The 15,361-nt window shown below is 39.4% G+C and overlaps 1 protein-coding gene across 7 annotated transcripts in view; it reads right to left on the minus strand.

Moving 5' to 3' along the window:
- NEK1 (NIMA related kinase 1) overlaps nt 1-15,361 on the minus strand; it is a 213,806-nt gene that overhangs the window by 170,045 nt on the left and 28,400 nt on the right. For all 7 annotated transcript variants that reach the window (XM_089912681.1, XM_089912680.1, XM_022594861.3 and 4 more), the window contains one exon: nt 636-719. In XM_089912681.1, the coding sequence (XP_089768807.1) occupies nt 636-719 (84 nt within the window). The remainder of the gene's footprint in view (nt 1-635; nt 720-15,361) is intronic.

The raw sequence follows: 15,361 nt of genomic DNA on the forward strand, positions 1-15,361 counted from the left end.
CCACCTGCCAAGGCAGGGGACACGGGTTCAAACCCTGGTCCGGGAAGATCCCACGTGCTGTGGAGCAACTAAGCCCGTGCACCACAACTACCGAGCCTGCGCTCTAGAACTCGCGAGCCATAACTACTGAGCCCGTGTGCCACAACAACTGAAGCCCGTGCACCTAGAGCCCGTGCTCCACAAGAGAAGCCACCACAATGAGAAGCCCACACACTGCAACGAAGAGTAGCCCCCGCTCACCGCAACTACAGAAAGCCCGCGCAAAGCAAAGACCCAATGCAGCCAAAAATAAATAAATAAAAAGTAAATAAATCTTTTCAAAACTTAAAAAAAAATAAAGTAGAAGAATCTTCAAACATGCAAAATCTCAAAAAAAAAAAAACAAAAAACAAATCCCTTCAACATAACCATTGTTTTGGATTTCTTCCATCATAATGAAAGAGCAGGACACGAAAAGCAGGCAAAGACCTAACACACGACGCCTGTGTGATATTCAGGGTTACAGTGGAGTGGGGACCGTGAAGGGAGAAGACAGTCGGATGCAGACTGCACCAAGCTCAAACATTCTAGCCCAAGACAATGCTGGCCCCATGTCCACATCCACTGAGAAGTTAGTAGTGACATAATAAACTTACCTGTGATTTTATGTCTCGATGAAGAATTTTTCTATCATGTACATGTTTCAGGGCCAAACATATCTGTACAAACCAGTCCAAAATCTAGGGGGGAAAAATAAGATCTGTCATTTCTTTTAAAATTTACATTTCACAGTAGCCTTTCCTTGATCATTAAAATGCTTCAGAAATATTCAGGGATGAGGGGAACTAAATCCTTAAAATAATCAGGCTATAATGTTTCACTTCACTGTACTGTAATTAATGTCACCAACATTAGGTAGATATTCGAGCCAACTGACACATTATGTGCAGCACACATGGTAAGTTTAAATGTAAGACACTGCTACTGAAGCATCTCCTATAAATCAGAATTAATGTGGAAAGAAATTTCCAGAGAAAAGTGAAAAATGGAATTACTTTATATTTTAGCACAGTATGATGGTAAGTGACTTTTCTTTGTTGTTAAATATATCGTTATTTCTATATACGTAAACAAAAATCATAAGACGAAAAAAATTAGGCTGGAAATTTGGAAGACATCTCTGACTTTTTTCTCGCCCCCCATTCATCACATAAAAACACACACTCTGGAGTTGGCCACTTGAAAGTAAAAAGGCTGAATTTCTACCTCACTCCTAACACCAAAAAAATTCCGAGTAGACGGCATTTTTAAACATGAAAAAATTAAAGTTTAAAGCGAGGAAGAAAACACAGGTTAATTTTCTATACTCTCTGACTGACGCAGGACTTCCAAAACATGATACCAAACCCACAAGTCACAAGAAAAGTTCCCTATATAAATTTTAAAACACCTGGATGGCAAAATATACAATTAAATTTAATAATTATTTGAGAAAATACCTGCAACGTAACTGATAGACTGCTAATCCTCTAATACACAACAGTTCTTCCACATCACTGAGAAAAACATGGCAGCCAAAATAAGAAGTGGACAGAAGACGGGAAAGGCAAATGACAGAGGAAACATAAGCCAATCAACACATAAACCAAATACTAACTTCCCTTGAAATTAAGAAAATAGCAATTAAACAAGATACCACTGTAACCTGACAAAGATGAAGTGATAAACAATGTTGGCCAGGATGTGAGGAAATAAGTCTTTGCATACCCTGTTTGTGAGAAAGTTAATTACAGTTACTTGGTAAAAATTTTAAATTTACATACCATTTGAAAGAGCAACTGAAATTTCAAATTTATCCTACAGATAAAATGTCACAAATACAAAAGAATATGTACAAGGATATGTACTCCAGCATTTTTGCTCCACCTAAACATCATCAAGGGCCTGGGAAAATATCACAGCTGGAATCACTAGAATTCTATGCAGCCACTGGGAAGAAGGAAGTACTTCTACGTATGTACACCGTGAAGGGAAAAGAAGAAAGTCACAGCACGGTATGCAGAGCGCACTCCTTTTTTTAAGTCTCTTTCTGTCTGTAACGTACCAGAGCTCTGTATAATTGTTTACAACTGTGTGCTGTGTGTAGGGGGGATGCACAGAAGGACAGCTACCCATCAGTTAACAGTGTCTTCTTCAGGGAAGTACATTTTCAGAAGAATGAATGAAAGGCAAGTAGCAGGCTTTACTTTTTATTCTTACCTCTTCAGTATTTTTTTTAAAGAACAAATGTTACATTAAAGTAACCTAAAATTAGAGACTCTGGGAGGGCTCATGCCAAGTGCTACTTCCCAGCATTTCTGCTGCCAGTGTCCTTATCCCCATGGTGAGCCACAGCCACCACCCACCTCTGCAGGAGACCATCCAACCCTAGCAGGCCAATGAATTGGGAGACAAGGGATAACAACTTTGTTCAGTGAGCAGAGAGTCCAAGAAGATGGCAGACTAATGTCCCAGAGAACCATCCTGCCAGGCTCTGAATGCTAGTTTCTTTTACAGAACAAAGAGGCATTATAAGATTCAGGCTGCTAATGTTGGCTATGCACATTTAGCCTTAAAAGAGATTAACTTGAGAAGCAAGAAGAATTACAATCCTGCAGCCTGGGGAACAAAAACCACATTCACAGAAAGTCAGACAAGATGAAAAGGCAGAGGGCTATGTACCAGATGAAGGAACAAGATAAAACCCCAGAAAAACAACTAAACAAAGTGGAGATAGGCAACCTTCCAGAAAAAGAATTCAGAATAATGATAGTGAAGATGATCCAGGACCTCGGGAAAAGAATGGAGGCAAAGATTGAGAAGATGCAAGAAATGTTTAACAAAGAATTAAAGAAAAAACAAACAGAGATGAACAATACAATAACTGAAATGAAAACTACTCTAGAAGGAACCAATAGCAGAATAACTGAGGCAGAAGAACGGATAAGCAACCTGGAAGACAGAATGATGGAATTCACTGCTGCGGAACAGAATAAAGAAAAAACAATGAAGACAGCCTAAGAGACCTCTGGGACAACATTAAACGCAACAACATTCGCATTACAGGGTTCCCAGAAGGAGAAGAGAGAGACAAAGGACCAGAGAAAATATTTGAAGAGATCATAGTCGAAAATTTCCCTATCATGGGAAAGGAAATAGTCACCCAAGTCCAGAAAGTGAAGAGAGTCCCACGTAGGATAAACCCAAGGAGAAACGCACCAGGACACCTAGTAATCAAATTGGCAAAAATTAAAGACAAAGAAAAATTATTGAAAGCAGCAAGGGAAAAACAAAAAATAACATACAAGGGAACTCCCATAAGGTTAACAGCTGATTTCTCAGCAGAAACTCTACAACCCAGAAGGGAGTGTCATGATATACTTAAAGTGATGAAAGGGAAGAACTTACAACCAAGATTACTCTACCTGGCAAGGATCTCATTCAGATCTGATGGAGATATCAAAAGCTTTACAGACAAGCAAAAGCCAAGAGAATTCAGCACCACCAAAGCAGCTCTACAAATGCTCAAGGAATTTCTCTAAGTGGGAAACACAAGAGAAGAAAAGGACCTACAAAAACAAACCCAAAACAATTAAGAAAATGGTCATAGGAACATACATATTGATAATTACTTAATCGTGAATGAATTAAATGTTCAACCAAAAGACACAGGCTTGCTGAATGGATACAAAAACAAGACCCATATATATGCTGTCTATAGGAGACCCACTTCAGACCAAGGGACACATACAGACTGAAAGTGAGGGGATGGAAAAAGATATTCCATGCAAATGGAAATCAAAAGAAAGCTGGAGTAGCAATACTCATATCAGATAAAATAGACTTTAAAATAAAGAATGTTACAAGAGACAAGGAAGGACACTACATAATGATCAAGGGATCAACGCAAGAAGAAGATATAACAATTATAAATATATATGCAACCAACAAAGGAGCACCTCAATACATAAGGCAACTGCTAACAGCTATAAAAGAGGAAATCGACAGTAACACAGAAATAGTGGGGGACTTTAACACCTCACTTACACCAATGGACAGATAATCCAAAATGAAAATAAAAACGGAAACAGAAGCTTTAAATGACACAATAGACCAGACGGATTTAATTGATATTTATAGGACATTCCATCCAAAAACAGCAGATTACACTTTCTTCTCAAGTGCGCAAGGAATATTCTTCAGAATAGATCACATCTTGGGTCACAAATCAAGCCTCAGTAAATTTAAGAAAACTGAAATCACATCAAGCATCTTTTCTGACCACAGTGCTATGAGATTAGAAATGAATCACAGGGAAAAAAAACACAAAAAACACAAGCACATGGAGGCTAAACAATACGTTACTAAATAACCAAGAGATCACTGAAGAAATCAAAGAGGAAATCAAAAAATAACTCGAGACAAATGACAATCAAAACACGATGATCCAAAACCTATGGGATGCAACAAAAGCAGTTCTAAGAGGGAAGTTTATAGCAATACAAGCCTACCTCAACAAACAAGAAAAATCTCAAATAAACAAGCTAACCTTACACCTAAAGGAACTAGAGAAAGAAGAACAAGCAAAACCCAAAGTTAGCAGAAGGAAAGAAATTGTAAAGATCAGATCAGAAATAAATGAAATAGAAACAAAGAAAACAATAGCAAAGATCAATAAAACTAAAAGCTGCTTCTTTGAGAAGATAAACAAAATTGATAAACCATTAGCCAGACTCATCAAGAAAAAGAAGGAAAGGACTCAAATCAATAAAATTAGAAATGAAAAAGAAGTTACAACATACATCGTAGAAATACAAAGCATCCTAAGAGACTACTACAAGCAACTCTATGCCAATAAAATGGACAACCTGGAAGAAATGGACAAATTCTTAGAAAGGTATAACCGTCCAAGACTGAACCAGGAAGAAATAGAAAATATGAACAGACCAACCACAAGTAATGAAATCGAAACTGTGATTAAAAATCTTCCAAAAAACAAAAGTCCAGGACCAGATGGCTTCACAGGTGAATTCTATCAAACATTTAGAGAATAGGTAACACCCATCCTTTTCAAACTCTTCCAAAAAATTGCAGAGGAAGGAACACTCCAAAACTCATTCTATGAGGCCACCATCACCTTGATACCAAAACCAGGCAAAGATATTACAAAAAAAAGAAAATTACAGACCAATATCACTGATGAATATAGATGCAAAAATCCTCAACAAAATACTAGCAAACAGATTCCAACAACACATTAAAAGGATCATACACCATGATCAAGTGGGATTTATCCCAGGGATGCAAGGATTCTTCAATATATGCAAATCTATCAATGTGATACACCATATTAACAAATTGAAGAATAAAAACCATATGATCATCTCAATAGATGCAGAAAAAGTTTTTGACAAAATTCAACACCCATTTATGATAAAAACTCTCCAGAAAGTGGGCATAGAGGGAACCTACCTCAACATAATAAAGGCCATATATGACAAACCCAGAGCAAACATCATTCTCAATGGTGAAAAGCTGAAAGCATTTCCTCTAAGATCAGGAACAAGACAAGGATGTCCACTCTCACCACTATGGTTCAACATAGTTTTGGAAGTCCTAGCCACGGCAATGAGAGAAGAAAAAGAAATAGAAGGAATACAAATTGGAAAAGAAGAAGTAAAACTGTCACTGTTTGCAGATGACATGATACTATACATAGAGAATCCTAAGAATGCCACCAGAGAACTACTAGAGCTAACCAATGAATTTGGTAAAGTTTCAGGATACAAAATTAATGCACAGAAATCTCTTGCATTCCTATACACTAATGATGAAAAATCTGAAAGCGAAATTAAGGAAACACTCCCATTTACCACTGCAACAAAAAGAATAAAATATCTAGGAATAAACCTACCTAGGGAGACAAAAGACCTGTATGCAGAAAACTATAAGACACTGAAGAAAGAAATGAAAGATGATACAAACAGATGGAGAGTTATACCATGTTCTTAAATTGGAAGAATCATTATTGTGAAAATGACTATACTACCCAAAGCAATCTACAGATTCAATGCAATCCCTATCAATTTACCAATGGCATTTTTTACAGAACTAGAACAAAAAATCTTAAACTTTGTATGGAGACACAAAAGACCCCAAATAGCAAAAGCAATCTTGAGCGAAAAAAATGGAGTGGGAGGAATCAGACTCCCTGACTTCAGACTCTAATACAAAGCTACAGTAATGAAGACAATATGGTACTAGCACAAAAACAGAAACATAGATCAATGGAAGAAGATAGAAAGCCCAGAGATAAACCCACACACCTATGGTCAACTAATCTATGACAAAGGAGGCAAGGATATACAATGGAGAAAAGGCAGTCTCTTCAATAAGTGATGCTGGGAAAACTGGACAGCTACATGTAAAAGAATGAAATTAGGACACTCCCTAACACCATACACAAAAATAAACTCAAAATGGATTAGAGACTTAAATGTAAGACCAGACAGTATAAAACTCTTAGAGGAAAACATAGGAAGAACACGCTTTGACATAAATCACAGCAAGATCTTTTTTGATCCACCTCGTAGAGTAATGGAAATAAAAACAAAAGTAAACAAATGGGACCTAATGAAACTTAAAAGCTTTTGCACAGCAATGGAAACCATAAACAAGATGAAAAGATAACGCTTAGAATGGGAGAAAATATTTGCAAATGAATCAACAAAGGATTAATCTCCAAAATATATAAACAGCTCATGCAGCTCAATATTAAACAAACAAACAACCTAATCTAAAAATAGGCAGTAGACCTAAATAGACATTTCTCCAAAGAAGACATATAGATGGCCAAGAAGCACATGAAAAGCTGCTCAACATCACCAATTATTAGAGAAATGCAAATCAAAACTACAATGAGGTATCACCTCACACCAGTTAGAATGGGCATCATGAGAAAATCTACAAACAACAAATGCTGGAGAGGGTGTGGAGAAAAAGGAACCCTCTTGCACTGTTGGTGGGAATGTAAATTGATACAGCCACTATGGAGAACAGTATGGAGGTTCCTTAAAAAACTAAAAACAGAATTACCATATGACCCAGCAATCCCACTACTGGGCATGTACACAGAGAAAAGCATAATTCAAAAAGAAACATGCACCCCAATGTTCATTGCAGCACTATTTACAATAGCCAGGTCATGGAAGCAACCTAAATGCCCATCAACAGACGAATGGATAAAGAAGAAGTGGTACATAAATACAATGGAATATTACTCAGCCATAAAAAGGAATTAAATTGGGTCATTTGTTGAGACATGGATGGATCTAGAGACTGTCATACAGAGTGAAGTAAGTCAGAAACAGAAAAACAAATATCGTATATTAATGCATGTATGTGGAACCTAGAAAAATGGTACAGATGAACCGGTTTGCAGGGCAGAAGTTGAGACACAGATGTAGAGAAGAAACATATGGACACCAAGGGGGGAAAGCCGCGGGGGGGTGGGGATGGTGGTGTGATGAATTGGGTGACTGGGATAGACATGTATACACTGATTTGTATAAAATTGATGACTAATAAGAACCTACTGTATAAAAAAGTAAATAAAATAAAATTCAAAAAGAAACAAAACAAAAAATGTAACCTAAAATTAATTTTTTAAAAATTAGAAAAATAGAATAGTGATGTCTAGTGACGAGGGAAAGAGGGGAGTGGGGAGAAGAACCCCTACTCCCCCCCCTTTTTTTTTTTTTTTGCGGTACGCGGGCCTCTCACTGTTGTGGCCTCTCCCGTTGCGGAGCACAGGCTCCGGACGCGCAGGCTCAGCGGCCATGGCTCACGGGCCTAGCAGCTCCGCGGCACGTGGGCTCTTCCCGGACTGGAACACGAACCCGTGTCCCCTGCATCGGCAGGTGGACTCTCAACCACTGCACCACCAGGGAAGTCCATGTTTTTTTAATAAACAACCCTCTTGGTTCAGTTCGGTAGATATTTACTGGGGACTACACAAATTTTAAGGTCCTTTCCATATTCACATAAGGCGCTGTAAGTAGAAAAATTAAATATAGTTCTCTGAGTTCGTTCATACAGTGGTAGAAATACACTTTTAGACAAATACCTCATAAAATGCACAAGTCTTATAACAGAAATGTGCACTGAGAAAGCAATTAACTCCAGCAGGGAGGGGTCAGGAAAAGTATAAAACGAAAATGAAAATTCAGCTCAGCTGAGTCTTATTGTTATACAGTCTACCTGGAGTGCCTGGGACACATGCTAGAAACCACCAATGCCTCGTTTTACAGATTAATGTTTTTCATTACCATATTTCCCATACCTGTACTCCTTTATAATTTGACAAAAATGTATTCAGCACCAACAATGTACCTGATATGGGCTGGAATTGGCCAAAAAAGTTAATAAAAGAGCTCACAGAGCAGCAGTCAGCAAATTTATTCTGTCAAGGGCCAGAGGGTAAATATTTCAGGTTTTGCAGACCCTATGGTCTCTGTCCCAAGTCAGATTTGCCACTGTAGTATAAATGCAGCCAGAGATTATATGCAAACAAATAAGCATGAACTGCTTAAATAAAACTTTATTTACAAAGAAAGACGTGGGCAGAGTTTGCTGGCCCGCATCAGAGACCAGGAGGGAGATGAGTAAGTAGAGCAGAGGTGATGCTCTGAGTGTTGACAGCACAGAGGACAACAGCCAACTCAGCCTGGAGGCGATAAAGCAAAACCTGACAGAAGACGAGGTTCCAGAGCGAAGTTGTGAGGAGGAGGAGGAGGGCACAAGTCTGTGCTCCCTCTGTCCGTCTAGTTCAGCCTGTCTTACATCAGGGCTGGAGGGGAGGGAAGGCCATTAAATTATAGGCCTGCTTCTAACCGCTCCTCCTCTTCACTTCCTTGTACACATTAGCTCACATTAATATTTACAAAATAATGTTGGGATAATGGCATTCTCTTGCTCAAAAGAGAATGTCCTTATTTGTCCCTATTTGCCAAATTCCAATGGTATAAAATGCTGAGCCAGCCCAACTAAACACATGGTAATTATCATACACTTAGACGTCTGAATTACAGCTTTATGTGTACGTGTCATTTCCATTACTATAGACTGCCTTAGAGCACTAAAACAGTTCCACAATCCACCTTCTCTGCTCCAAAACTCAGGTTTCTTTGTGCAATGAAATGTGTTAAAATTTACTAAAGTATGCTGTTTTAACATGTTTATTCTTTGTAAAAAATCTTTTGAGAAACTTTTACTGCCAAATATTATATTAGTGGAAAAACGGAACTTGGCTTTCTCTCTAATAGAACCGTAAATTGATCTTAGAGCGCCTGTAAGAGGTTATAAGAGCTTACTTACTATTTAACTTCCGTGTAATTTGCCCAGAAAGCAGATATCCCAGGTCCACCAGAATAGTTTTCTCTGCTTTCTACTGACTTTACCGTTTCTGTTTTTGAAGAAAGGTTCCTCACCTATGAGAGTGCTAAGGATCCTTATAATTGTATTACCTTCATGTATATTTAAAAAGATTTTTAATTGTAGTAAAATACACAGAACACAAAATTTACCACCTTAACCATTTTAAGTGCATACTTCAGTGGTATTAAGTACATTCATATTGTTGTACAACTTATCACCACCTGTACACCTCTTTTCATTTTGTAAAACTGAAACATTAAATGTTAAACAGTTCTCCCCACTCCCCTCTTTCCCTCTTCCCTAGACATCACTATTCTGCTTTCTGTCTCTATGATTTCGAGTACTCTAAGTATGTCATACACATGGAATCATACAGTATTCATCTTTTTGTGACTGGCTTATTTCACTTAACATAATGTTCTCAAGGTCAATCCACTGTATTATATGTCAGAATTCCCTTCCTTTTATAAGGATGACTGATATGGAGGGTTATTTCTGTCACTTTGCTATTTGTTTTCTATATGCCTTGTGGTTCTTTTGTCCCTATTTCCTGCATTACTGTCTTCTTTGTGCTTAGTTGACATTTGTATTGTGAAACATTTAAATTCATCTCTCATTTACTTTTTTAAAAAAATTTATTGATTTATTTATCTTTGGCTGTGTTGGGTCTTTGTTGCTGTGCACCGGCTTTCTCTAGTTGCGGCAAGCAGGAGTTTCTCTTTGTTGCAGTGCACAGGCTTCTCATTGCGGTGGCTTCTCTTGTTCCAGAGCATGGGGCTCTAGGCACGCGGGCTTCAGTAGTTGTGGTGCGCAGGCTCAGTAGTTGTGGCTTGCGGGCTCTAGAGCGCAGGCTCAGTAGTTGTGGCACACGGGCTTAGTTGCTATGCAGCATGTGGGATCTTCCTGGCTCAGGGCTCGAACCCACGTCCCCTGCACAGCAGGCAGATTCTTAACCATGGTGCCACCAGGAAAGCCCCTCTCATTTCATTTTATATATTTGGTTGGCCAAAAGGTTCGTTCGGTTTTTTTCTGTAAGATGGCTCTAGTAGCACTTAGCTGTCTTTAACTTCGTTTGAAACAATTTTGTTAGATTGTATGTGACAGCTGTCATATCAGCATGCATTTAAAAAAAGACATCAGGGACTTCCCCGGTGGCGCAGTGGTTAAGAATCCGCCTGCAATGCAGGGGACACGGGTTCGATCCCTGGTCCGGGAAGATCCCACACACCTCAGAGGAACTAAGCCCGTGCACCACAACTACTGAGCTTGCGCTCTAGAGCCCATGAGCCACAACTACTGAGCCCGCATACTGCAACTAATGAAGCCTGTGCACCTAGAGCCCATGCTCTGCAACAAGAAGCCATTGCAGTGAGAAGCCCGCGCGCCAGAACAAAGAGTAGACCCCTGCTCGCCACAACTAGAGAAAGCCCGTGCGCAGCAACGAAGACCCAAGACCCAATGCAGCCAAAATAAAATAATAATAAAAAAATAAATAAAAATTAAAAAAGACATCAAAATTGGTGAATTTTTGTGTAGCCATTTTAATATTGAAGATGGAAGAGAAAAAGCAACATTTTCGGCACAGAAGGTAAAAACACAACCGAAATGCAAAAAAAGATTTGTGCAGTGTATGGAGAAGGTGCTCTGACATGTCAAAAGCAGTTTGCACAGTTTCATGATGGAGATTTCTCGCTGGACGATGCTCCACTGTCGGGTAGACCATATGAAGTTGATAGCGATCAAATCGAGACGTTAATTGAGAACAATCAACATTATACCACCTGGGAGGTAGCTGACATACTCAGAATATCCAAATCAAGGGCTGAAAATCATTTGCACCAGCTTGGTTATGTCAAACGCTTTGATGTTTGGGTTCCACGTAAGATAAGCGAAAAAACCTTCTTAACTGTATTCCCGCAGGCAATTCTCCACTACTTAAATGTAATGAAAACGTTCCGTTTTTTAAAACAAATTGTGACAGGCAATGAAAAGGGGATACTGTACAATAATGTGGAACAGAAGAGATAGTGAGGCAAACGATATAAACCACCAACAACCACACCAAAGGCTGGTCTTCATCCAAAGAAGGTGATATTGTTTATATGGTGGGATTGGAAGGGAGTTGTCTATTTATGAGCTCCTTCCAAAAACCCAAACGATTAATTCCAACAAGTACTGCTCCCACTTAGACCAACTGAAAGCAGCACTCGACGAAAGGAGTCCAGAATTAGTCAAAAGAAAACACATAATCTTCCATCAGGATAACGCAAGATTACATGTTTCTTTCATGACCAGGCAAAAACTGTACAGCTTGGCTGGGAAGTTCTGATTCATCCGCTGTATTCACCAGACATTGCACCTGCGGATTTCCATTTATTTTGGTCTTTACAAAATTCTCTTAATGAAAAAATTTCAATTCCCTGGAAGCCTGTAAAAGGCACCTGGAACAGTTCTTTGCTCAAAAAGATAAAAAGTTTTGGGAAGATGGAATTATTAAGTTGCCTGAAAAATGGCAGAAGGTAGTGGAACAAAATGGTATATACGTTATTCAATAAAGTTCTTGGTGAAAAGGAAAAATGGGTCTTTTATTTTGACTTAAAAACTGAAGGCACTTTTTAGTCAACCCAAAAAGTGTATACCTATTTTCTCTGTGTTAACAAGGGGATTACTTTCGATACCATAAAATTACAATACTCTAATTTGGACTTCTACCAGCTTAACTCCAATAACATATAAAAACTCTGCTCCTGGGCTTCCCTGGTGGCGCAGTGGTTAAGAATCTGCCGGCCAATGCAGGGAACACGGGTTCAAGCCGTGGTAAGGGAAGATCCCACATGCCACGGAGCAACTAAGCCCGTGCACCACAACTACTGAGTCTGCACTCCAGAGCCCTCAAGCCACAACTATTGAGTCCGCATGCTACAACTACTGAAGCCCATGTGCCTAGAGCCCACGCTCCGCAACAAGAGAAGCCACTGAAATGAGAAGCCCACACACTGCAAGGAAGAGCAGCCCCCCTCGCTGCAACTAGAGAGAGCCCGTGCGCAGCAATGAAGACCCAATGCAGCCAAAAATAAATAAATAAAATAAATTAAAAAAAGAAAAAAAAATACTGCTCCTTTACATCTCTGTCCTACTTCTTTCAGTTGCTGATGTCACCAAATTACATCTTTGTACAATGATATCATTGTTTTTATGTTTCAAAACGTAAAACTAATAATTTTTTTTAAAGTGCATTAGTCTCTTAAATCATGTAGAAAAACAAAATGGGGAGTTACAAACCAGTTACAATAATACCAGCTTTTAGACTAGTAATTGCTTTTTAAAAAATTTATTAGTCTCAAATCATGTAGAAAAAGGGGAGTCACAAACCACTGCTGTAACAATTCTAGCTTTTATAACTGCCCGTGTATTTACCTTTACTGAGCTCTCCATTTCTCCACATGGCTTCAAGCCACTGTCTAGTGTCCCTTCCTTTCAATCTGCAAGACTCCATTTAGCACTTCTTTCAGTGCAACTCTAGTAGTAACAAATAGCTTCAACTTTTGTTTATCTGGAAATGACTCTCATTTCTGAAAGACAATTTTGCCAGATATAGGATTGCTGGTTGATAGCTTTTTTTCTTTTAGCACTTTGAATATATCAGCCCAGTTTCTCCTGGCCTGTAAAGTTTCCACTGAGAAATCTGCTGGAAATCTTACTGACGATTCCTTGTATGTGATGAGCCACATCCCTCTTGCCGATTTCAAGATTCTCTGGCTTTCAACAGTTAGGTTATAGTGTGTCTGGGTGTGGGTCTCCTTGAGTTCATCCTACTTGGATTTCATTGAGTTTCTTGGATGTTTATATACATGTCTTTCATCAAATTTGGGAAGTTTTCAGCCATTAACTCTTCAAATACGTTGTCCGTCCCTCTCTCCCTCTTTTCCTTCCTATGATACACATGTTGGTCTGTGTGACAATGTCCCACAGGTCCCTTAAGCTCTGTTCATTTTTCTTCAATCTTTTATCTTTCTGTTACTCAGACTCAATAATTTCCATTGTCCTAGCTTCCAGTTCACTGAGTCTTCTTCTTCAGGAAAGGTTCAAATCTGCCTTTGAATCTCTCTAATGAATTTTTCATTTTAGTTATTGTATTTTCCAGCTCCAGACTTTCTTTTTTGGTTTCTTTTTAGATTTTCTATCTCCTTATTGATATTTCTGTTTTGTTCATATAGTTTTTTTTGACTTTCTCCATGTCTTCTTTTAGCTTTGAGCCTCTTTAAGAGAGTTGTTTTCAACTCTTTGTCTAGTATATCTGCCATCAGATCTTTTTCAGGGACAGTTCCTGTTAGTTTATTTTTTTTTTCCTATGAATGAGCTATACCTTCCTGTTTCTTTTTTTTTTGGTGGAAAGTAGTCATTTGAATCTAAAAATGCGGTACCTCTGGAAATCAGATTCTTCTCCTTCCCCAACATTTGCTGTTTTTTGTGTTTTTGTTGATTGTTGTACGTTGTCTCTGAGCCAAGATCAGTGTGAGGCACAAACTTAAAATCCTCTCAGGTCTTTTCTGAGTCTGCATGTTTCTCTGGATATGCATGGTGACTTTTTTTTTTTAAGATGTTGGGGGTAGGAATTTATTTATTTATTTTTGCTGTGTTGGGTCTTCATTTCTACGCAAGGGCTTTCTCTAGTTGTGGCAAGCGGGGGTCACTCTTCATCGCGGTGCGCAGGCCTCTCACTATCACGGCCTCTCTTGTTGCGGAGCACAGGCTCCAGACGCACAGGCTCAGTAGTTGTGGCTCACGGGCCCAGTTGCTCCGCAGCATGTGGGATCATCCCAGACCAGGGCTCAAACCCGTGTCCCCTGCATTAGCAGGCAGATTCTCAACTGCTGCACCACCAGGGAAGCCCCATGGTGACTTTTTAATTTCCCTCAGATCCGTGGTTGCTTTGAATGCCTTAAGTTTTAACGTCTGTCTCCCCAAAGGTGAAAAGAGAGAAATGTAGCAGGGAGGAAAAGAGCTGCTGGCCCTTTAAATCCTCTGGAAGTCACTTCAGCCAGAAGGGGAGAGGCTTGCAACAAATTGGGGAGGAACAATAACAATGGCTGCCCACCTCTTTCCCCCCAGATCTGAAGTAGCCATCAACAATCAGAGCACAGATCCCTGATACGTGGAGGACAGGGACCTGTCTGCCCACCCTGGTTCCCACAAGGTGCATGCAAGCTGCTGCTGGGATGCGTGCACAGCTGGATGTCTCAGTGCTGGGATGTGGGGGATGAGTAGCCCCTGCTACCTAACTAAGAGGTGAAATTGACTGAAATTAACCACAATTTACTATCCAAGCCTTCCCCTGGAAGTTGCAAAGATTCAAGAGATTCCAGAGACCCAAAATAGTTACATCAGATAGATTCTGCCACTGTACTGTTGTACAGGTGGGGAGACAGATTCCTAGTGTTTCCTACTCTACTATCTTCCCAGAATCTTCTCCATCTGTATTTATTTTAAAATACTTTATCTCTTTGATTAAATAGGTAACCAAATATTGCTTTTCAGGTACCCAAAACCGTCTCTTAATCAAGTGACCAAATCTCTGACAACTCTGTAATCTTTCCTTCCCAAGATTAGATCCTAAATTTAGAAAAAATAAAATAAAAATTCTAGGCTACCTCTCACCATATGTATTAGTTAGCTCAACATTTTTATAAGAGCTGCATGGGAAGACTTACCAAATCAACAAAGATGCTCAGCATTTCCTAGGTTAAGTTTGTATACATAAAATATTATTGGGCTTCCCTGGTGGCGCAGTGGTTAAGAGTCTGCCTGCCGATGCAGGGGACACGGGTTCGTGCCCCGGTCCAGGAAGATCCCACATGCCACGGAGTGGCTGGGCCGGTGAGCCATGGCCGCTGAGCCTGCGCGTCCA

This window comes from Delphinapterus leucas, chromosome 6 (genome assembly GCF_059928025.1).
Source record: "Delphinapterus leucas isolate spDelLeu-1000000601 "Yukka" chromosome 6, BTC_Dleu_Yukka2, whole genome shotgun sequence".
NCBI classification, from domain to species: domain Eukaryota; kingdom Metazoa; phylum Chordata; class Mammalia; order Artiodactyla; family Monodontidae; genus Delphinapterus; species Delphinapterus leucas.